General features: G+C 36.2%; 2 protein-coding genes across 3 annotated transcripts; one reads left to right on the plus strand and one right to left on the minus strand.

Moving 5' to 3' along the window:
• Nucleotides 1-6,015: 6,015 nt before the first annotated feature.
• Nucleotides 6,016-9,461, plus strand: LOC114468291 (tumor necrosis factor ligand superfamily member 14-like). Its single transcript, XM_028455097.1, has 6 exons — nucleotides 6,016-6,245; nucleotides 6,404-6,657; nucleotides 7,220-7,253; nucleotides 8,799-8,855; nucleotides 8,946-9,180; nucleotides 9,253-9,461. Exons 2-6 carry the CDS (start codon nucleotides 6,463-6,465, stop codon nucleotides 9,446-9,448), a joined length of 717 nt encoding a protein of 238 aa, XP_028310898.1. The 5' UTR covers nucleotides 6,016-6,245; nucleotides 6,404-6,462; the 3' UTR covers nucleotides 9,449-9,461.
• A 4,621-nt stretch (nucleotides 9,462-14,082) lies between these two features.
• LOC114467381 (uncharacterized) lies at nucleotides 14,083-17,519 on the minus strand. 2 transcript variants are annotated; one of them, XM_028453626.1, is made up of 5 exons: nucleotides 17,144-17,519; nucleotides 16,704-16,746; nucleotides 15,604-15,854; nucleotides 15,449-15,482; nucleotides 14,083-14,711 (listed from the first exon to the last, which is right to left on the minus strand). In XM_028453626.1, exons 3-5 carry the CDS (start codon nucleotides 15,844-15,846, stop codon nucleotides 14,329-14,331), a joined length of 660 nt encoding a protein of 219 aa, XP_028309427.1. In that variant the 5' UTR covers nucleotides 15,847-15,854; nucleotides 16,704-16,746; nucleotides 17,144-17,519; the 3' UTR covers nucleotides 14,083-14,328. The 2 variants fall into 2 exon arrangements, with proteins under 2 accessions (XP_028309427.1, XP_028309420.1); XM_028453619.1 differs by having other exon boundaries at nucleotides 16,704-17,519.
• Between the last annotated feature and the right edge of the window lie 5,880 nt (nucleotides 17,520-23,399).

Raw genomic sequence — 23,399 nt, forward strand, 5'->3', positions numbered from 1 at the left:
TATTACTAATTTAACGCCCTTATTTCTTTTGCAAAAAAGGGCTATAAGAATAATTAATGGAGTTTCTCCAAGAGAGCATACCACAGGACTGTGTGTGAGGTCAGGACTACTCAAACTGATGGACTTGGTTGCTTTACAAACTTTATTAGTTGTTCATAAAGCAAAACACTGTCTGTTACCGCATGGACTTCAAACCCTTTTTACTGTAAACAGTGAGACAAGCAGAAGAAATAATGACTTAAAACAACCTTTTGCAGGAAATACCCTCAAAAAAATGTGTCTCTCAGTATCTGGTGTGATACAATGGAACTCTCTAGAAAATGATCTAAAATGTTGTTCAAATATTCTTCAATTCAAATATAAGTATAAACAGCACATACTTAACTTGTATAAAGATGAATGTGAAAATTGTTAAATTTACAACAACTGTTGTTTTAGCAAAATCATTTATAATAATTGAGAAATAAAATTAAAAAAATTAATAAAAAAAAGTGAAAATTGTTAAAATCGAAAGTTGATTACATCTGTTCTGGGCTATTGTTATCTTTTGGCATCGGTGCCATCTAATTTGTAACGTTTTTGTTAAGAATGGGGGAGGAGTTTATAATATTTTTTCTTCATCCTACTCCTGTTCTTCTTTTCATGGAATGTATTATTGTTGTGTTTGCTGGATTGTTGTACCAATTTATGTTGCATTACCATGAAAAAAGAATAAATAAAATGAAATGAAATGAAATGTAGTCACAGGGGTCACCAACACGGTGCCCGCGGGCCCCAGTTAGTCCGCATGGACCATGTGAGGTGCCCTCAGGCCTGTTCTCACAGCAGCACTATTCATCAGTTAAATCCATCTAAAAAAGAACCTGCTTTACCAGTCTTCAACTCACAAAGATGACTTCAGGTGACAGTTGTAGTCAGAGCCTTAGTAGAGTTAAATACTGCTACGTACTTTGTTTATTTTCGCTATCGCAGATAGGATTTCATTAAAGATGCGGCAGTTTTGGTGATTAGATTTTGATCTGTTTTTTTTTCTTCTTCTAATAAATAAATAGATAGAATTTTTAAAAAGAAGTGGATTTTTATAAATTATGAATTTACATAATTGTTAAATTGTGAGAACTTGCTTCGGTTACTAAAAGAGTATTTAGTGGCTCGTAAAATAGGAACGTGATGATTTACAATGACATGAAAATGAAACAAATGGCATAAATTAAAGAAAAATAAAGTGCTGCATGTTGAGACTTAAGTATTTCCTAATTTTTTAAGTAGATGCAAAGTCTTTCTTCATTATCTTTCCCTCTAATCAATCAATCAATCAATCAATCAATCAATCAATCAATAAAGCACTTTTCATACAATAAAATGCAGCTCAAAGTGATTTTACAAAGTTAAAAAAATAAGAATAAACAAAACATCCACCCCATACAAACCCCAGAGACTCAGGTTAAAATAAGGACAATGGCACATGACTGGGTACAGAGGATCTCAGTAAGGAGACATCACAAGGAGCCATCTGCACCAGTAGCAGGACACACCGTGGGCACAAGGCGATAACACAGAGACAGAGCCCCCAGTCCAGCAAATTAGCAAAAGCTATTTACCAGCACTGAGGGTCATGAGACAGACAGAACCACTGCAGCCACGGCCCATCACAGCCCCTAGTGCAGAGGGCTCCCTCTGAGGAAACACTGGGATCGTAATCCTAAAACATAAAAGAGCATAAAAGACAGCATTCCTAAAACACAGGATAAAAGATCATTCTAAAACTATAAAAACATCATAAAAAAATAGTCCTAAAACTATGAAAACAACGTAAAAGATAACAATCCTAAAACTATAAAAGCATATAAGATAACATCCTAAAATGAATAAATAATTAGCTAAAAGCTAAATCAAACAAGTGGGTCTTGAGCCTGTTTTCAAAATCATGAACGTCCTCTGCAGCCCTCGGGTGCTCTGCCAGTCTGTTCCACAGACAGGGGCTGTATAACTGGAACGACGCCTCACCTTGTGTGCGTGTCCTGACTTTGGGGATTGCTAAAAGGCCAGCGCCGGAGGACCTCAGGGTTCAGGAGGGCTCATATGGTAAAAGTAGTTCTGAAAGATAAGAGGGCCCAATACCATTAAGACACTTAAAAACCAGTAAAAGAACCTTAAAAATTGATCCTGAAACACACGGGGAGCCAACGCAGCAATTTTAAAATGGCTGTAATGTGTTCCCGCCTGCTGGTCTTCCTCGGGACACGTGCTGCTGAATTCTGTAATAACTATAAACTTGAAATTGTCTTTTTGGAAAGATCAGAAAGCAGGGCATTACAGTAGTTGATTCGACTGGTGATAAAAGCATTAATTAGCGTCTAAGGGTTGGCCTGAGAGAGAATGGGGCGGACTCTGTCTATGTTCTTCAAATGAAAAAAACCTAATTTTGTTAATGTTAGTTTTTAATGTGAGGAATAAAAGTGAGCTTAGATAAGATCACGCCCCGGTTTTTAACTTGTAAAGAGGGAGTCAAAGATGCTGTTTGAAGTCTAGGTAAAAGTTTCTCTCTCTGGGCCTCAGGGCCGAGAACTAAAACCTCAGTTTTGCCCTTATTGAGCGGGAGAAAGTTTTCTGCCATCCATGATTTGATATCTAAAATACAGTTAAAAAGAGCATCCATTGGACTGGTGTCATCAGGAGACACAGAGATATACAGCTGTGTATCGTCAGCATAACTGTGGAAGTTCACTCTGTGCCCCCTGATGACATCACCAAGAGGGAGCATATATAGATTAAATCAAACAGGGCCTAAAATTGATCCCTGAGGCACACCACATGTTATTTTATGGATCTTAAAGGAAAACATATCCAAACTTTCCATAAAAGTCCTGACTGTGATGTAGGATCAAAACCATTTGTGAACAGATTTCAACAAAGTGAAACTGGGAAATTGCAGCAGTATTTATGTGTGTATCAAACTAGTAGCTCTTCAGATTACTCAGTAACTTTGAAGTAGCTCACGGTTTCAGAGAGGGTGGTGACCCCTGCACCAGGAGGACTATTTCATCATAGTGTAGCTTTTGTCAAATAAATGACCTGCAGATTTAAGATGACTAAATCTGTTACAGATACAGTCGACTCAAATATACAGAATAAGAGTTTATGTGTTTAAAAAAAGATTTCAATTACCATTTATCAACCTGCACACAATCTGTTTAAACTCCTCCCCTCCGGCAGACGCTACAGATCACTGTACGCCAAAACTACCCGCCATAAAAACAGTTTCTTCCCCCAGGCTGTCATTCTGATCAACTCTAAACAGTCAAAGAGTGTCAGACCTGTTCCTGTTACTGTGAAATAACCATGGAACTAAACATAACAACCCTGGATCAACCTGTCACTGAGAATGTTCATGGACATAATATTTTAATTTAAATGTTCACCTGCACTACTCATCAATGCACTACTGCACTATTATCTTATTATTATTATTGTATTTTATTTTATTTCATTATTATTAAATTAAATTCCTCGTGTGTATTCATACACCCTTGGCCAATAAAGTTGATTCTGATTCTGATAGTTTAATGTTTGTAAATACACAGAGACAAATTTGATGTGTAAGACCATTCATTCATTCATTCATTCTAATACTGGTATATGAGTGACAGGGTGAATGGGAAGAAGAGCTTTAAAGTACTGTAATGAAATAAAACAAGTACAGTAGGTGGCGACATGCACCTATTAAGTTGGTTGCAACATGCCAATAACCAAGAAAGAAGAAGTACTTTGGTATACACCTTTCTCAAAAACTCAGTATTTTCACATTTTTACACTCAAACAACACGTAGTACTTATCGCCTGGATGATTATCATTAAAACAGATCCTTTAGTTTATTTCTCCCAATGACCTCAGGGATCCACATGCACTTGAGTTCTAATTGGACAAAGTAATATGTGAAAAAATTATAGTTTTGTTTTTATTTGTAAAAAAATATATAAATATATTTTGATATAGTTTTTGTAAAAATGTGTAAAATTGTGTAGTTATTGTTACTATGAAAAAAACTATGAATAAAATGTTTTGCCAACAAACTATAAACTGCTAACAACATCTTTGTTTTAGATTTATGAACATTATTACTCAATATCAAACAAAGCCAGTCGTCCAGATATACACAGAAATTAAGAACTGCACAGCAGGGCTATTCAACTAGATTTTCTCTTTGGTTTGATGGTCAGACTGTCATGAAATGAGTGAAACATGGGTTCCTCATAACTCTGTTTATTTTACTAGTACACAAAACACACTGCTACCTGTTCTGCTAAAACGTCCGTCACGTCATCACACACAACCTCGACTCGCAACAGGTCTCACTACAATTCCAAGCTGTATTATCCATATACAAAACATACAATAGACACAAAATGCAAGTAAGAGGAGTGAACACAACCAGCTTCTTGTTTTAAAAAAATATCACAGTTTTTTTTCAGCATTTAGTGCCAATTTGAAGAAAGATCCATAGCTCCTGGTATAAGGAAATGCTGAGCAAATAAATAAATTAAAAAAAACTCCTGACATGTGTAGCCAAAAATTGGAGTATACGCCATCTTTCGCCTAAGTTTCACCTTTAGTTTGGAATGTTCACCCCAAAGATAAGATATATATATATATACATATATATATTCCTTCAAGATCTAGCATTTTCTTTTAATGTCCATAAACATTGGCTAGAACTCTCTTTTAAAACTATTACAAAAACTTTTCACAGATTCTCCTGTGAACTCTCAGTGATCTCTGAATAGTGATACCAATTCACAAGATTCGCTTTTGGCTCAATGTTTTCAGCATGTGCAAAGTAACTCAAGTAAACCTTGTGACCTAGAGTTCACTAAAATTCACATGTTGATGTCTTTTAAGAGGAGAACATGCCAGCAAATGACAAAAATGTTTCATGTAAAGAAAGAAGATCAAGATTAGACCGGTTACTTGCTGTGAGTTTTCAAGTTTAACCTAAGATTGAACTTTCACAAATATCCATCAACACATCTGTGCAAAATGTCAGTTTGTTAATATGTATTGATGATTTTTTTCTAAATATACTGGGTCCCCCAACATTTGTTAGCTTCCGTCTGTCTTCACCGCATATTTATTTGCACTACAGTGTGTGTGTGTGTGTGTGTGTGTGCTTGTTTGAGATTGGAATTTATGGTGCGTGGGCAGCATCTCTGTCAGAGTGCATGACGTTTCGGCATATGGAGTTTTTCATGTCAAATTGCCTCCCCTTAAAACTGGCTCAAACGTGTGGGCAGGGTTCAAAATACGCACAGAGGATCAAACGAAACAAGTACTGGATGATCACAATGACACTTTTCTCCCACTTGTTACCATGTTTTTGAATCCTAAAGCATTCAAACCAGATGGGAGAGTTTGTGACACAATAGTTATTACATTACTTTTGAATAAATGAATCATTTGTGTTAGACAAATAATAATGAAAAGGTATAGTGTTGCACTTCACAACTGTCCACACCTACATCAGATCGACTTGCTTTGGGTGTAACAAACAAATGAAACTATGAAGCAACTCTATGAAGTAAAAGCCTTTCAAAGGAGATATTGCTTCACTTTCTGCAGGCCTCTGTAACAGCCTCTGTAACAAAAAAGGGCTATATGTAAAATGTGGCATTGTGGCAATACCGTGAGTGTTTGCCTGAGAAGAGGTTTTGATGATTCAAATTACTGACGAGGGATTCTTAAATTTGACCCCAAACTCTGTTTCCCCATCAATGTGGAGAGAAATAATCCAAATTCATCTTTTTGAGACTGAAATGACTGTTATTTTCTCAGTTAAGGGCTGGTATATTAGCAAAAACAAGTGTTCACAACTTTTTTTAAAAATAAAGGAGGACAATCACTGCTTGCATGTTGTAAGGAGTGTCTCATCCTCACTCCTCCTCTCTCACTCTATCTTTTTGCCTCCTCCTCGTGTGTCATCACGATTTCCTTCTTTCGTGTGCTTGCTTGAAAGCCAATATCAGCAGAGAGCTGACAGCAGGCATGCAAGCACGAGAAGGGACTAAAATCTCCATTGACAAGGTTTTAATTGGAAAAAGAAATATATATATAGATAACTCAGAGAATGTTACAGTATCCTGATTTCAACTGTATACCTTTTGAGATCCCATGCCTCAATGGGTTTTGTAAAGACTTTCTTGCTCCACTGAATGTTCGACTGAGCTGTGAAAGAACATTTTAAACAAAGGTAAGACTTCAATTTCAACTAAAAAAGTAAAAGGAAACTACAATAATTGGATTTATCAGACCTGTGATGCTGTCTCAAGTGGTTTATTTTGTCCTACCTGCAGTATCGCGCTTTTATCTTGCTTACATCCTTGCTCATCCAACCCTTTTCCCCCTCAGATCTTATACTTACACTGGAGTCTTTGATCTTAAATAACTTCATCGTAAGAGCAATCAGAATGGAGGATACCGTGGTTACCATCCCACCTGTGTTTGTGGTGGATAGCAGGGCGAACTACCTCACCATGCACAAGGAAAAGAAACAGAGTTGGAAAAGAGCAAAGCACAAGTTTCTGATGGTACTGGTGGGACTGGCCTTGTTGGGACTTCTCGTGGAGGGTTATTTCATCTACAGACTCGAGCAGAAAACAAAGGTGAGGTTAATGTGGAGAAAGTGAAGGTGTGTTTTCCTGACAGATAGAGAGAAGACATAAGGAGCAGTTGGAAATTCCTTATCTGTTTTTTTTTTTTTTTTTTAGAATTTCCCTGTTTTGCTTTGCGTCACCCAGAGATGAAACACGTTTCGATGTGGTTATTTTGCTCTTTAAGTTGCAGGTCATCAATGACAAATGGGCTGCTTCTTTATTTCTACTTCCCTTTTATTTTTCATTACAAGTACAAGTACCAACCCCCAAAAATAACTTCACCTTTTTGCAGAGATATGATTGACAACACAAAACAAAAAGGAATACTAAGTCAGACATGTCTGTGGGAGAGTATAAAAAAATCACAGAGGAAGAGAAACATCTTACTGTCAAATAACAGTTTTTGCCATTTTTTGAGTTTATACTTCTTCATCTAAACTTTAACATTTGTGTCTCTTATTCACATTTGGACTAAACAAACATAAGCAGGTCCTGTATAGTGTGTTTAGTTATTACGTGACTTTGAATGTGACCTTTCAAAGGGCTGGTTTGACTTTTCTTGGTTTTTCAGAATGATGGCATCATGAGTCAGAGGGGATCTAAAGGTAAAAACAACTGAGAGTGTTTGAGATCCATTACAGCAAACATCCATGTTATCCCCATCAGTATTATTGTACCAATTAAAGTTTTAGAAAGAACCTGATCCATCCAAACTTTTTAATACCTTTCAACGTGTGCTGTAGTATTTACAGCTGATTCCTGTAACTCCTCCTTCTTCAGGGCAAGCGAAAAACCCGCCCATGATGTAAATTTATAAAAAACAAAATGCATGAATCATTTCTCTAAACCAGTAATAATTCATTCAGCACCTAAAACTAGAGGAGCTCCAAAGATAAACCATCACATCACCAATTAATCTGTCAGTTTACGCTTTTTAGTTTTTTTTTCCTCAAAGAAAACAGGGAACCAACAGATGTATTATTTAGCAGCTCGCAATTGTTATGTGTTTAACCCGTCAATGGTTTTAGACATAAGGGAGATTTGTGTAGCTAAATAAGTTGAAATACAAAATCTAACAAAACATGCCACTAAAACACTTTGCAACAAAGAAAACCACACTATTTAGAATTATATCAAAAAAGGATTGAATAATAACTGTCATGTTGCAGAAAGAGGAGGAGGAGGCACTGTGCATACTTCCATGCCCAATGCGACGAAACCTATGAATTACCCAAAGAAAGAAAGAAAGAATGAAAGAAAGAAAAAAGAAAGAAAGAAATATGACAACACAATGAGCCAGCAGCCGTTTCGAATTCAAAGAATCTTTTGATTGGTGAGTGGTGGCAAGATTGGGTACACCTGCGTGGAGATAAGAAGAAATCAGGAATCTTTCTCTGCCTCAAACATGTGGTGTCATAAATAACAAGGGACTGTGACCAACCGACAAACTGACAAAGACATAATTTAATACATTTATCTAAACACTAGACTACATGTGTTAAACTCTACGGGGGCCAATTACGACCCTTCAAAGCATCCAATTTGGCCCGCAGGAGAAAGTCAAAATGACAGAGAAAACACGAATCATTGTGTAAATGAAACTCAACAATAATAATGTTAAACTGTTGAAAAAAACTCAAAATTCTTACTAAATCTTTTAATTTTCCTCCAATTATTACACAACATTTTCCTTTATTAAATAGAAATTGGTCACAAATCTGGTAAATCTAAAGTTGGGACTGATATCTGTCCCTTATTGCTTGGATTTTGTCAGTTTCTCACAATTTTTGAATTTTATGTATACGTGAACATGCAAACTAGGACACAATAATGTTGAAATTACTAATTTCCCGCATAAAATCTGTGGCCTCTCATATTTGGCCCCTGAGCTAAAATAAATTTTGATACCCCTGCACGAGACCAACAGAAGCAAATAAAGACCAACTATATGAGCTGTCTGGGGTTTAAACCCATGACCACGTAAACTATTATTCTATTAAAGACTGTACCACCCAAAGTAACAGACCATAACTAGGGTAACATAATAACATCTGCCAAGTTGTGATGATAATTTATAAAAATCTACCGATAAGAGAATTGACTTAAATGTTATTGGTTTTTTACTTTAATGGTTTTCATTTCTTTTTCAGACTTGAAGCAGATGCCCACGGTTCAGACCTTTCAGAGGCCTTTTGCACACTTATTGGGTTTGTATTTCTTTTATACTCAAACTGTACTTTTTACTGATTTACCTTTTTCTCAAGATGTCAATTTCTAAATTGTTATTTTCCACACAGGTTCACACCTTCCTGTTGGCGAGGACAATGTGATGCAGTGGGTGAAAGAGGGAGAGGCCATCACCCAACACATGGCGTACGACAGAGGACGTCTGCTGGTAGAAGTGGAGGGTTACTACTACCTCTACTCAAAGGTGCAACTAAATGCAGCAGACGAGTGTTTGCTGATTCAGCACAAGATCATGAAAAACACCACTGCCTATGGTCAACCCATTGAGCTCATGAAATCCAAAAGGTTGGTTCCTTTCCTTTGTTTTATTGTTCATGTGTCACCTGGTGGCTAACAACTCTGCCTTGTTTTATCTAGTTTCCGCTGCTGGACCCAAGAAAATCAAAAAGAAATGTTTTCACAGGTTCAAGACCTGTGGAATAATTTTCTCGGGGGGATTTTCCACCTGCAGCGCGGGGATAGAATTTATGTAACATTGGAAAGCAAAGAAAATGCACCATTGAACCCAGGACCTACCGAAAACTTCATGGGAGCCTTTATGGTTTTTCCATAGAACTCTGTTCATTGTAGTTTTGTTTTTATTAATATTAATTTAATTCAAAATATTGAAAATAACACATTTGAAGAATGTATATTTTTATGTTTTTGTTTTTGGTTATGTTTTACCTTTTAAATACAGTTAATATTATCATTTATAAATATATAAAAATGACCTGAGATTTGTATTGTATTTAGACACATAACTGCACCAGTTTGTAAAAACATTGTGGGTAATGTAATAAATATGTAATATGCTGTTTGAAAACCTTTAGGAAAACTGATTATTATTATTCGATGTCAATAGATTATTAACACCTTGGACAATTGAAGTGTTTTGTGGTTGGTTTTGTCCCTATTTCTGCTGTGTTGTTTCAAATTTCATGTCAGCATTTATAATAACGATCAGTGTGAGCAATAACACAGGAAATACAAATGTTTGCGTGTCTTTGCTGTATTTTTTGGGTGATTTTGATGTTGTCTTGTGGGTTTTTGGATTCATTTTGTGTAATTTCATTGTTGTTTAGTCCATTTTTCTGTCATTTTGGATGATTTTGTTGACATTTTTGTATTTCTGGTGTTGTTTTGTTTGTCTCGAGTCATTTTGTGTTTTTTTTTTTTTTTTTGTAATTTTTTTTTTTTTTTTGCATTTTTATTGTTTTGTGTGGTTTTGTTCTTGTTTTGTGGGGTTTTTTTTAGTCATTTTGTGTAAATTTGACCATGCCCAACCCTGATCCAGGTTTCTGCAGTTATTATTACTAAATAAAGTTTTTTTTTGTTTTTCTTTACGATAACACGACACAAATTAGTTAACATAAAAATGTAGGTGCATGTGTCCAGATTGAGTCAGCACAGGCAGAGAGGAAAGTGAAAACCGCTGACCTCAGATGCTTCAGATAGGCTTCAACATTTTTGGGTCATTTCCTGTTGTGACAGACAAAAACATTTCTGCATGTCAATGATCAACACATACAGGCATGCACACCTATCTGCAACCTGAAGCCACAGTTTGCATTTCTTCGCCCTCATATTGTGCTCTATACTTGATCACAAATGGAAGTATAAACGTGAGCATTTTGTTTTGTGTCGTGTGACTTTACAAATAGTAAGATGAAAAATCTTTCTTGGCGGCCCATTGTTCAGTGTGTAGTTTGCATGTTCTCGTGGTGCTTGAATGTTTTTTTTTTGTTTGGTTGGTTTGGTAGCCATAGCAGAGATGGTAGACCAGTAATCAGGGATGCCGTACATCCAGGGATGTTGGGCTCATAGTAGGCGGATCGATACAATCTCATTCTTTTCAAACAGATATTTCCGTCGTTCTTTTCACCGCATTGAAAATCGCATGACTCCCTGAGTTGTGCTTCATTTATGAGGCAAACAACACTTAAATGGTCTCAAGAACATATTTTAAAGGTCTTGGACAGTTGCCTTGGACTGCCCGGACCAGTTGAGACCAGAACTGATCTGCTACTCCTCAACTTCATTCATGTGATCATAAGGAGAAGCACTTGGAATTGTTCCTGATTAATTGTGGTAATGCAAATTCTAGGAATTCTTCTGACCATATTTTGACCTGCCACTACTCTGCCAATTCTTAACCCACGTACAATATTCAAATGTCAAAATGCTTAATAGTAATGCTGCTATATAATTTGTGAAATGTTACCACTTTTACTTTTAATGTAATATTAGGTCTTATGCTGTGTTTACTGCAAACTGTAGACACAATTTTAGCACCAAAATATTGTCCACTTTATAATCTACAAATCTATCTACTTTGTAAATAAAAATACATTTAGATACATTTTTAAAGTGACCCTGTTTGTCATGCTGCATGCAAATCTTAACCGATTGACACCATTCAAAGATCAAAATGTTCTGCTGCTTAGTGACAATGATGACATCTAATTTGTGCTGATTAGGTCTGCTAAGTGAGTGAGACAGCTGCTGCTCATGAACTTTTAGGAAAACTGCTGTTAACACTTTTATGCAGCTACAGCCACAATTTATAGCATATGAAGTATATAAAGTAAAAATAGTATGTAAAGATTACTATTGCAACAACACATCATCAGTAGGGTTAAACTAACCTGTCTCACGACGATGTACAATCTTCTTCTTTCTTAAAATTATGCTTTTAATGGGAATGCTGAGCATTCACCCCTTACTTTGCTTCCACAAGTCTTTTAACCTCACACTTCTTTAAAGCTCAGCCTGCTTCTACCTTTCTTCGAGCAATCATCAAGAGGAACTTGGTTCGAATCTTGCCCTGCACAATGTCTGTAACTTTTGCTCTAAATACATTTAAGTTAAATCCTCAATGAGTGTGGTTGATTCCATACAAGTCTCACAATTCTACATATTGGAGCTTTAAGTGGATTCAGTTGAATTAGAGAAATTATTTAGCTGAAAAGCTGAGTTAAAGGGTGCTATGAGTTTTGGGCAAACAACTTCATTTTATCTATAGCAATTTGGTTGCTTTATTACTTTTTATCATTTCCATAAATTTGTGATATGGTGAAAATCAGTTGTGAAAAGCATAAAATATGAGGTATAACCTTGGAACACTTTACACAGGCAATAAAAAAATCGGCCTAGTATATTTATTTTTTTGACCAAAAAATGATGTTGGTAAATGGACTTGATTTTATATAGCGCTTTATCACCACACTGAAGCAGTCTCAAAGCGCTTTACATATCAGCTCATTCACCCAATCACTCTCACATTCACACACCAGTGGGACAGGACTGCCATGCAAGGCGCTAGTCAACCACTGGGAGCAACTTAGGGTTCAGTGTCTTGCCCAAGGACACTTCGACACATAGTCAGGTACTGGGATCGAACCCACAACCTCTCGATCAGATGACGACCCTCGACCACCTGAGTCACGGTCATGTTGCTTTTTGTCTGGTATGAGTCTCTCCATCCATTTCCGAAAATTCGTCCAAGTGAGGAAATTTTGAGAAGCGACACTATGAACGTCTGCCCAAAGAGCTTGTCATAATGGATGTTTGTCTGTTTCTTCGTCATAAAGTTACTCAATTATTAGTCTCAAAAGCCAATATTTGATTACAAAAATAAAAATGAAATTAAAAAAATTAGAGATAGATTCCATTCAGTACAAGCAGTTTGTGTTTGCAAAGTAAGCATTTCAACAATAACCACAAATGCCTTAACTTAATTTAAAAAAAAAAACAAAAAAAAAAAAACACTGTAAGCCCTGAAGTTGTATCCATGTTTGGTAACAGTGAATACCAGCACAGGGTGTTCACTAAATGTCATCTCAGCAGGAGACGCAGAAAGGGGATGTGAGCCATTCATTCATAACCTCAACGGAAAACAGAATATTACAGTTCACAGCAAACACTGAATGGAAAGAATCCTAATAAGTCCACTGAATCTAAAGCACCTATAATCCCTATAAACTCATGGGGGAAAGATCATGTTTTTCCAGTTCACTGGGGATTTGTTTAGCTTTTATTCACAACATTTAAGCTCAGTGCTTTATCTTGAAGGAGAAGGGCAACATTAAACAACTTTCAAACTTTTAATTCAAGAAAATCTGAAGATTCAGCGATCTTTTCATCTTGGTCTAATAACTTTATTTTGACATAATAAAGGTAGGCACATGATAGATAAATAAGTAAATAAAAATGCATGTGTATCTTTGTTAATAATTGAATCTTTTGGACAAAATGTGCTAAATTTTAAATTACTTTAAATAATAATATCCATATTTTCTTATAAGCTGCATGATTTTTGTTCATCTATAGATGCGATCAAAGCTAACATTTAACATACCGTGTAACTATTCTTTCTTCACGTAAATAAATGGAAAATGCTTAGACTGCATTCACCTAAAAACTTTTCCATGAGCTTAATTCCGTTTGTTGAGTTGTTTTTTTTTTTTTACTTCTGTCTTTTTCATAAAAACACACTTGATGGTAAACAAACAGGATGTGATGTGCATGCAGTTTCAGTTCTGGGCTGCACACAAGTAAGGAACTTTCCCTTACATACAAACTTCTTATAAAGTGTAACTTGAGTGTATCTTTCCTTTCCCTGATTAATTTTGTGCCCAGAGAGGCTCATTATAAAATCATCAAACTTATTACTATTCAGCCACTTAGAGAATTTATACATTAGTTGCTAAATTAAATTCCCCATCTGGTAAATAACACAGTCATTAACACTAACAGAGAGTCAAGAGCTTATTTATTAAAAAACAAGACAGCGTATTGCACATCATCATCAACGTAGTGGTACAAACATTGAGAAAACATAGAAAAACAATCATTATATAAATACATAAATAGTCTCATATTTAATAAATATTACATACAAAAGCATTAACTGGTACTTTAAACACAAACTTCAGAGGCCTCCATCATCATGTTACTTTAAAAAGTGGGAATCAGCTTCTTTAAAATGTGTCTGCTCCCAAAATAAAAATAATTCAAACAACATTCCAGTAACTGATTGGACTTTGGTAGATAACAGCTGATATGTTTGACTGCTAAGAAGGGGGGGGGGGAAAGAAAAAGGAGATTGTTATCCGCTTTCGCTCATACAGTAGATGTCATTTAGAATTGACTTGTGGTGTTGAACTGCTAAAACAATCAAGCTGCATTTAACCACGATCTCAATCCTTTAGTTCAGTCCTAGAGGGCAGCAATCCTGCAAGTTTTGGATGTTTAATCATTCGTAGAAAACACTTTTTCCTGTTTTTTTTTTCTCAACTTACTTTGCCTTTCCACTTTAGAATCCTACTAAAGTTATTTGTCCATTGCTTTCCATCTTCTCATATGTTAACAAATGATAACAGGTCCTCCCTGTTTCCATCCTGATCTGCAGATGTTCAATTTAATGGCCCGCAGTAGTAAAACTACAGCTCATTAATCAACCAGAAACACACCCAGTCCAGTGTCTGTCAGCTCCAGCTTCCAGTAGGGCAGTCCTCCATTTGGCACCATTATCTGAGTGATCAGCTTCTTTCTTTCCATCCATGTCACAGTCCAGCACTTCTTAGTCACAGTCCTGGAATGTGATGGAAGTTCCACCTCGCATGTCAGCTTATCTCCAACCTGCACTCTGAGAAGGCCGGCTGAACAGTTGAATATACAGGTGAGGTGGAGATTGATGTACACAAAGAAGCTCCCCTCTTGCTTTGGTGTCAGTGAATGCTGCTCAGAATCAAAGATGAAGTTACTCCCAACAGACGTTCCATCGCCATGTTTGATGAGATCCAAGCGCATTGTGGAGTTTGAAGTCAGCTGACCTGCGGGAAGACAAAATAGGTTTAGGTTACATATATACCTACACACATCTGTAAAAGTACACAGTCTAGAATTGATTAATAAAGACCCTCAAACTGAACCAACGAATTCAATATTTTAAACATTACGTTGGCTTGAAAACAACTTAATTTAAACTTCCGTTTTTATTTGAGGTTTAAGTTATTTTGCAGAACAGTGGAGCAGGAGAGCATAGCACACTTGGAAAAACCAACACTAACATTTCCTGAGTTTGTTTTTCATACTGTATGTCTACATACAGCAAAATATGGGTTATACAATCAAGACCTGTGGATCAATAAAGCAGAAAGGCAATTGATGCCCCCAGTTTTGAGCTTGATGAGGTTTCTATTTCTCCAATTTCCTCCCACAGTCCAAACCCATGAATGTGTGAGGTACTTTACTCTCCAATTACAAGTGGCCGTATGGGTGGTAATATAATACATGCATTGTTACGTACTGTAGTGAACCTGAACAAGTTATGGAAATGTGATCTGGCTATAAGACATGACCTGTTTTTAGGGCTGTTTTACAACTGAGCTTGACATCTTTGTCTAAATGTTATTATCAAGCCATTATAAAATATGTTGCAGCATCATCTACAAGATTCAGGGATTGCTTCTGAATTTTTCCAAGATTAGCCTATGTTTGATTATTATTAAAACAGACATTTCTCTAAGGTAAACTACATAATAAACATTTAAGGTAATATTTCGCTTACCTGAGGTCGCTTCCAAGTAGGCAAAGTTTTGCATCTGTGGAACAAATCAGCATAAACATACAGGAATTAGTAAAGAATAGCTTTTTGGATGAGGAAATCATGATATTTAATATTTTAGGACATAAATATCGCTTTTCACAAACTTGTTTAATTACCTTAAATGTTGGATTATCCGCTACTTGGTTCAACTTGGACCCCACAGGTTCCAGTTTCAAACGAGAGGCTTCCAGTTGACTTCGGAGCTCCATCACAGCCATGAATCCTCCCACAGCCACAGCGGCAACAGCCACAAACAGAAGCAGCACCGACACCACCAGGCAGGCGTCCAGGCACCGTCCGCGCCGTTGTCCGCCTCCCTGGAGAGACTCCACGTCCACTTGTTTGTTCTGATGTCCCATTAATCCACCTGCGAACTCACACCGTGATTAAGTCCGGATGCTGAGAAGATGTGAAAGACGATTTGTAATATTTTGACAATAAAGTTCTGCTCCTGCTGCAAAGGTGAGGAGCGCGACCTCGACGCAGCAGAAGTCTGAATGTATTAGGGACAGCTTAGGGCGTGATTTTATTCAGCCTCTATCTATAGATCTCCCGCCCCCCCCACACACGCACGCACGCGCACACACACACACACACACACACACACACACACACACACACACACACACACACACACACACACACACGCACAGCCACAGTCATGGGAATTAACTACTGTAATAGGGACGGTCTGATTTTCCGCTGCGCTTCGTTGCGCAAGAGCGCGTAGAAGAAGGTGGTTTCTAAGCGCTCATCTTTTGTTTTTTTTTTAAATCTACCTTCAGGCAAAATACAATACAGTACATAAATAAGTTGTCCATAAGGTTTAAAAATGAATTTCTCTCTTTATCAGAAGTGAAAGTCATGAATTACAAGTACTTCATTTGGTAACACTTTATTTGAAGTTTTATACAAAAGGCTGACGCTGTCATTATCTAGCATGAATAAGGTGTCATGAAGTCTGTCATTAAGTGTCACTAAATGACGACACCGTTGGAGCTTTGTTGGCATTTTATTTATTCATTTATTTATTTATTTATTTATTTATTTATTTATTTATTTATTTTTTTTTTTTTATTTATTTATTTTTTTTTTTTTCTGGGGTTAGGTGGAGGGATCTAGTGGGGTTAGGGGCAGCACTTTGAAAAAAAATGACTAAGTCAATCATCTTTATTATGCATTATAACAATCTGTTCTTGAAAAATCTCATACATACCTTCTTAAAATCTGTCAATCATTGAAACAATGAGAAACATCGCCTAGAAGAAGAAGAAGAAAACAAACAAACAAACAAACTCAAGTCTTACAGAACAGTAAATAATCATTAAAGCAGAACTTAGTAACTTTTTCACATTAATAAATCATTCTCGTAGTCCCCATGAGGGTAACATAAGTGTTTACGGGGTGATTGGGGGTCGTTCATCTCTCTCTGCTGTCTCTGGCCAGAAAACCACACTTTACGACAGTGACATAACCAAAAGGGACCGTCAGGGGGAGTGCAAAGTGTAAGTTACTTAGTTCTGCTTTAAGTATACACTTCAATAAATACTTGTGAAAGTTTACTTCCCATGGTCCCATGCTGACTCTGAGCTTTATTCTGTCTGCTGTCTGTGGAGACGTGGAGTAGATGAGGTCTATGATGGAAACTTGACCTACGTTTCTCCCAGTGGCTCCTTCGTTTTCAAAACACTCTCTGAACCCCCCCATGGAGGTTTTATCATCCAGGAGGATCTTCCTGCTGATATTTTTTCAAATTAAAACCACCAGTATTTGGTCTCTTTTAATCCAGTTTTGGACTCAAGTCTCTCTTCTCTTTTCCTCGTGTGTGACGATTTGGTCAAAACAACGCTATTGGGACGCCTCTCCAAGCCGTCGTGAATGCGCACCAGCGTCATTTGACGTCACCATCAGCGGAACAGTACTGCTGTTCGTACCCGTAATAAAAGTACAAAATGTATCACACAATCTTTTCAAGGCAATGGGTAGAAATGCGTGTGATCTCATTCTCTTTGGTTTAGAGCACTTCATCACCCTTTAGTATCAGAAAAAATGTTAATTAATGTTAATTTTTTTTCTCAAATCCTGCCCTATGCTCCTTTCAATTGTATGATTATTAACACAATGACATTTGTTTCAGAAAAAAAAAAAAAAAACGTGTTTTTTTCCACCACCCTGTAATGCCAATTGACTTCAACGTGTGAAAAGAATCATAAAATAGTATATAGTGTCATCACTTACATGTTGCTGTTGAGCTAGATGTGCTTGAATGTGACGTGACTTTCACTGTGGGATTTCAGGAATTACCCTTTTTGTGCATGTGTGTGTGTGTGTGTGTGTGTGTGTGTGTGTGTTACATGCACGTGTAATTGTTTTGTGTGAAAACAGGCAGCGGGCCAAGGTTTCACATGGTGAGAAAACCATGTGACATGTGTTTCCTCATGAACTGTCCACTCTTTTACAGTCAATCAGATGACATGGAAATTTCCACATCATCTGTGTTACAGTGAGCAGAGAGTCATCAAATAGTGAAAAACCAAAGAGAGAGTGGCATTTTCACAGGTCTTTTTCTTGGTTTTCCCTCAAATAAAACCAAAAAAAAAAAAAAGAAAAAGACGTTTGTTTTGAAAAGTTGTTGACACATCAACAATAATGTGTGAATTCCCAAATCTCAATTTTGAATTTAGATGAGTCTATTTAGAATGTGTTTTCTCTTAACAAATTACTTATGTTACAATGTTGGTGCATATTGCTCATGTTCTAGTATAATAATCACAAGGGCATGGGTTCAAGTCCCAGTATGTCTGCTAGTCATGTTTTAGTGTTGTTTAGTTATTTGTCTGTAATGTGTCCTGTCAATTTACCGGTCGAACTTCATTCCTACCCTCACGAATTTTGGGTCATGACCAAAAGAACAAGATCGCATGTCCAAGTGTCCGAAACGAGTTTCCTCCGTAGGGTGGCCGGGCTGACCCTTAAAGATAGGATGAGAAGCTCAGTCATCAGGCAGGGGCTCGGAATAGAACCGCTTCTCCTCCGCATTGAGAAGAGCTAGATGAGGTAGCTCGGGCACCTAATTAGGATGCCCCTCGGACGCCTTCCTGGTGAGGTTTCCAGGGCACATCCCTCTGGAAGGAAACCCAGAGGAAGACTCAGGACACGCTGGAGAGACTATGTCTACCGCATGGCCTGGGAACGCCTGGGAACGCCTAGGAACGCCTGGGAACGCCTGGGATCCCCTGCAAAGAGCTGGATGAAGTGGCAGGGAAGAGGGAAATCTGGGCTTCCCTGGTAAGGATGCTGCCCCCGCAACCCTACTAGGGATAATCGGCAGAAGATGGATGGATTTTATATTGAAACGTCGGAAATTTCTCCTCATGACAGCTTTTTAGCAATATTTGGGTGGTTTTTTGAAATTCAAGTGTTTGCATCACCAGTTTTTACTGCACTATTTAGATATTGCACAATTGCAAGGGTAATGGAAACAGCTATTTAATCTCTCTCTTACTTTATGTTTCCATTCAGATGTTCTTCATCTCCGTATTGCCATCCCTCGCTACTTAAGGAGTGTCTGTGCATACATTTTGATGGACTTATTTTGATCTTTGTAGTTTTCTTGTCTTTTTAAAATTGTTGTTATTTGCCTTTTCCTTTTTGCCTTACTCGTACCTGCATGCCTCTTCATCCCCACAACTGTATCCTTCAACGCTTCAAACCTCCCTGACAACCTGATGAATTTGGTATTGTTAGAAATGGTAACCAACTGTACTCAGAGCCAAAGCATCTCGAGGAAAGTGTGTTTATCCTGAAGGTGTTACATTATGTCTTTGGATACAAACACACTTTTTCTGCAGGATTTTCTGATTTCACAAGAATAAAGATGGGTCCACGCCCTTAATTCTTTGTGATAGAAGTGTCACCTGATGACACATTCTTCAAATATGTTTGCCTAGAAAACACATACAACCACCTCCACATTAAACAGAAATTTGTAGGCAATGTAACACATAATTACAGCAAGTACTTCAATGCATTCCAGAAAAGTGGAAAACTTTTCCTGAAAAAGTGAATTTTTTTGTGTGGTTTTCATTAACACCAAAAATCTTTCACGCATTCATGTTCAGCCATAGCTGCACTCTGAAACACCAAAGCCATCCCATTACATCATCGCCAAAAACAAGTCTTTAATTCAAATAAAAAGAGTATTAAAAACATAACGTCAATCTGGGTTTTGTTTTTTTATTTTTTGTACCACTTTAAAGAATCACTATGTGACGTATCAAGAGAAGTCCTTTAATTGATCATAACAAACAGTGAGGTAGAAAGTGAGACAGTGACACAATGAGAGAAGTGTGTGTGTGGGAAGGATCGAAATAAGGAAGTAAAAAACACAAAAAAAAAAAACCCACAAAAAACACACACAAAAAAAAGTTTGACATCAACATTTTCTGAAAGGTTAAAAATAATCTTCTTGTTATTGAGTGAAACTTGTCACGTGTGAGGCGCTGATTGTAAAGTTGTGCATGCTAAAATAAACAGCAACTTTTTGCAACATTTAGCAACAAATCATGTTTACAACGTTACTTTTGACCAGATTTACAGCAATATTTGTGAAATTTGTGATTTTTATTCTTGTAAAAACATAATGTCAATGTTAAGATCTGAATGTTAAATCTAAATCTCAATGTTAAATATTAAATTTAAATGCTAAATGTCAGCTCTAAATCTAAATCTAAATGGAGAATTTGCATACTAGGTAAATATTTAGTCATTTTTTATGTTACTTTTAACCAGATTTCCAGCAATATCTGTGAAATTTTAAATTTCTTTTCTTGTAAAATATGTTGATGTTAAATCTAAAAGTTCATTCTAAATCTCAAATGTAAAATTTTGTTTTAACTCGACCCGTGATGTTTAGATTTAACATTTCGATTTAGGTTAACATTTAAATTTAGCATTTAACATTTCGATTTAAATTTAACTTTTAGATTAAACATTTGATATTTACATTTAAATTTAACATTTAACATTTACATTTACATTTACATTTACATTTACATTTAACATTTAACATTTAACATTTTAGATTTAGATTTAATATTTAGCATTTAGATTTAAGTAAGTAAGTAAGTAAGTAAGTAAGTGAGTAATTTATAAAGCGCTTTTTGCAGATGAACTCACAAAGTGCTTTACAGAGCAGTGGAGAAATTAATCCAACAGGTGCAACATCATAATAGAATAATAAAACATGAATGTATTTACAACATAAAAGCAACATCATAAAAGGATAAAAAAAAAAAAAAAGTGACCACACAGGTGAGCTCCCGGAGAGACTGGTACAGGTTATTCTAGAGTCTGGGGGCCATAGCCTGGAATGCCAGGTCTCCTCAGGTTTTAAATTTAGTTTTTGGGATCTTTAGGAGACCCCGGCCTGAAGACTGAAGGCTGCGCCTTGAAGTGTAGGGGCACAAGTCTGAGATATACTGAGGGGCCTGGCCATGTAATGCTCGGAAAGTCAGAACTAAGATTTTATAGTCTATGTGAAACTTGATTGGAAGCCAGTGCAGAGTAGAACGAATGGGGGTAATGTGGGACGTTCTGGGAGCACCGATCAAAAGTCTTTTTATCAGGAGCGATGATCAGAGTTTCTGTTTTGTTTGATAGATGACAACCAGTTTTTGATACGGGATATATAATCTAAGAACTCAGATAAAAAGTGAAACTCTGAGTCTTTAAAGGAGCAGTGCAACTGGATATCGTCAGCGTAAAACTGGTGACACATTTTTAAAAGCACGGATCAACTGATCAAGAGGCTTTAGGTACAATAAAAACAAAACAGGCCGTAGAACAAAGCCCTGGGCAACCCCACATGACAGATTTAGATTTAACATTTAGATTTAGATTTATCATTTAGATTCTATTTTTACAATATATACGATATATTTTTACGATATTTATCTATCTTTAGCAACAAACCACGTTTGTTGCTAAATGTTGCAACAAAATAGCTGTTTATTTTAGCATGCATCGTCATCCCATACATGTTCAAACATGAGCACAGCATTCAGGCTTATCCTTCTCATTTGAATAAGCATTGACTATTTCAACATAAAAGGTGACAAACTGCAGAGTCATGGAAACCTGTCACTTTGAGCCATGGGATCATTTCACTTCCGTTAAGACAAAAAAAAGTATGAAATACCACAGGAAGTTGTCAAAACTTCATTGAGTCTGTGTCTAATTACCCCTCCGGTGTTGAAATGAGATCTTCAGTGGCTGGTAAAGCTCTGATGTGGGCGTTTTGTTTTGTTTTGTTCTGTTCTGTTTGGTTTGGTTTTATGAAATGTTGGCAATTTTGTGGGATTTCTCAGTGGGAAGTAATGGCTCTGATTTCACTTCGCAGTTTTTCAACGTATTAAAAGAAAAAGAGAAAAAATGCTGAGCGACCAAGAAGCATTACACCATAAAGCACTATACAAAAAGTATCACGCTGCCACCTACAGAAAAAACTCCAGGAACTCCCATTGTCATAATCTTAACCAGCAATACTTTTTGTCCCTTCATTTTTACCAGTGATTTTTTATTTATTTATTTTTTAAATCCATGTTTTGATCCCAAGTATTTATTTATTTATTATACTATATATTTTTTCTTGTCTTGTAAATTAAAAAAAAAAAAAAAAAAAACGGAATTTCACACAAAAACGTGAGCACTGCTTTCTATCAAAAGGGGGTCATTTCCATATGCCTAATTTGTTACGTAAAAACATGTATTAATAATCGTTTTTATAATTAAAAAAGAAGCCCAGCTCCATAGAAAAGCTGTTTGGAAAAACCACTTCAAACTTCAAAAAAATCAGATACACAAAACAAAAAAATCTTTTAAAAACCATACAATTGCCCCCTGGTACACATGTGGGAGATAATAATTTTTCCTATTCAAGAAAACACCAAGGGAATAGTTTGGTATGCTACAAAAATCAACAACAAGCAAACAAAAGGCAAGCCAGACAAAGATACATGAAAGTTAAGCAACAACTGAAAACATAAATAAATAAATAAATATATATAAATATATATATATATACTTAAAAAAGATATATTTTGTATATAATCCACATCAGTAAAATCTATATTGATCCCAATTCATGAGGAAATTATCTACATATTATGAACATTTTTTTTTTATGTCGTCAGGCCTGTTGCATAAACATTCATCACAAGATGGCAGCACCTACATTCAGAGCACACTTATTTGTTAGAAGCCTCTGAAGCTGTTCCATCAACAATGTCTGATTTTATAACATTTTACATTCATAAACGGTCAATATTGACACCATGTGTAGTAGTTACAGAAAGGTAGAGAACCAACCTGTAGATATACAGCTGTTCTTTCCTATTTTTCTTCTTTTAAATTCACTTCTTGTGCAGCCTTCTATTGACTAACTAACAGCCGAGTTCTGTGAAAAGTCGTGGAAATTTATAAAACAACCAACTATGGTCAGCAACTATAAACTACTGGACAGGGTTGGGGTCAATTACATTTTTCATTTACAATTACTCATGTTTAATAACAACTAAATTATGATTACAGTGACCGGCATTTTTTCCAAATACAGTTAAAATTAAATGTATTATTTTCCCCTGTAAGTCAATTACAATTATTCTCAATTACTCAAGTACAATTCATCACAATTAATGAGCATTTAATAAATAAGCCAATAAAATGTAACATTCCACTTGTGTTAGCTTTCTGTTAGTATCTCTTGTGATAACAGGCCAGTTTTCACCATGTCTTAAATCAGCTGTTAAAATACACTAAAAATATTATCTATCATGTAATTTGTTTCTCATCTCTTGGTTTCCTTGTTAGGCTTCCCTATCAATGAAAATATTGGTATTCATATTTTTAGTGT

This window comes from Gouania willdenowi, chromosome 1 (assembly GCF_900634775.1).
Source record: "Gouania willdenowi chromosome 1, fGouWil2.1, whole genome shotgun sequence".
Lineage (NCBI taxonomy): Eukaryota > Metazoa > Chordata > Actinopteri > Blenniiformes > Gobiesocidae > Gouania > Gouania willdenowi.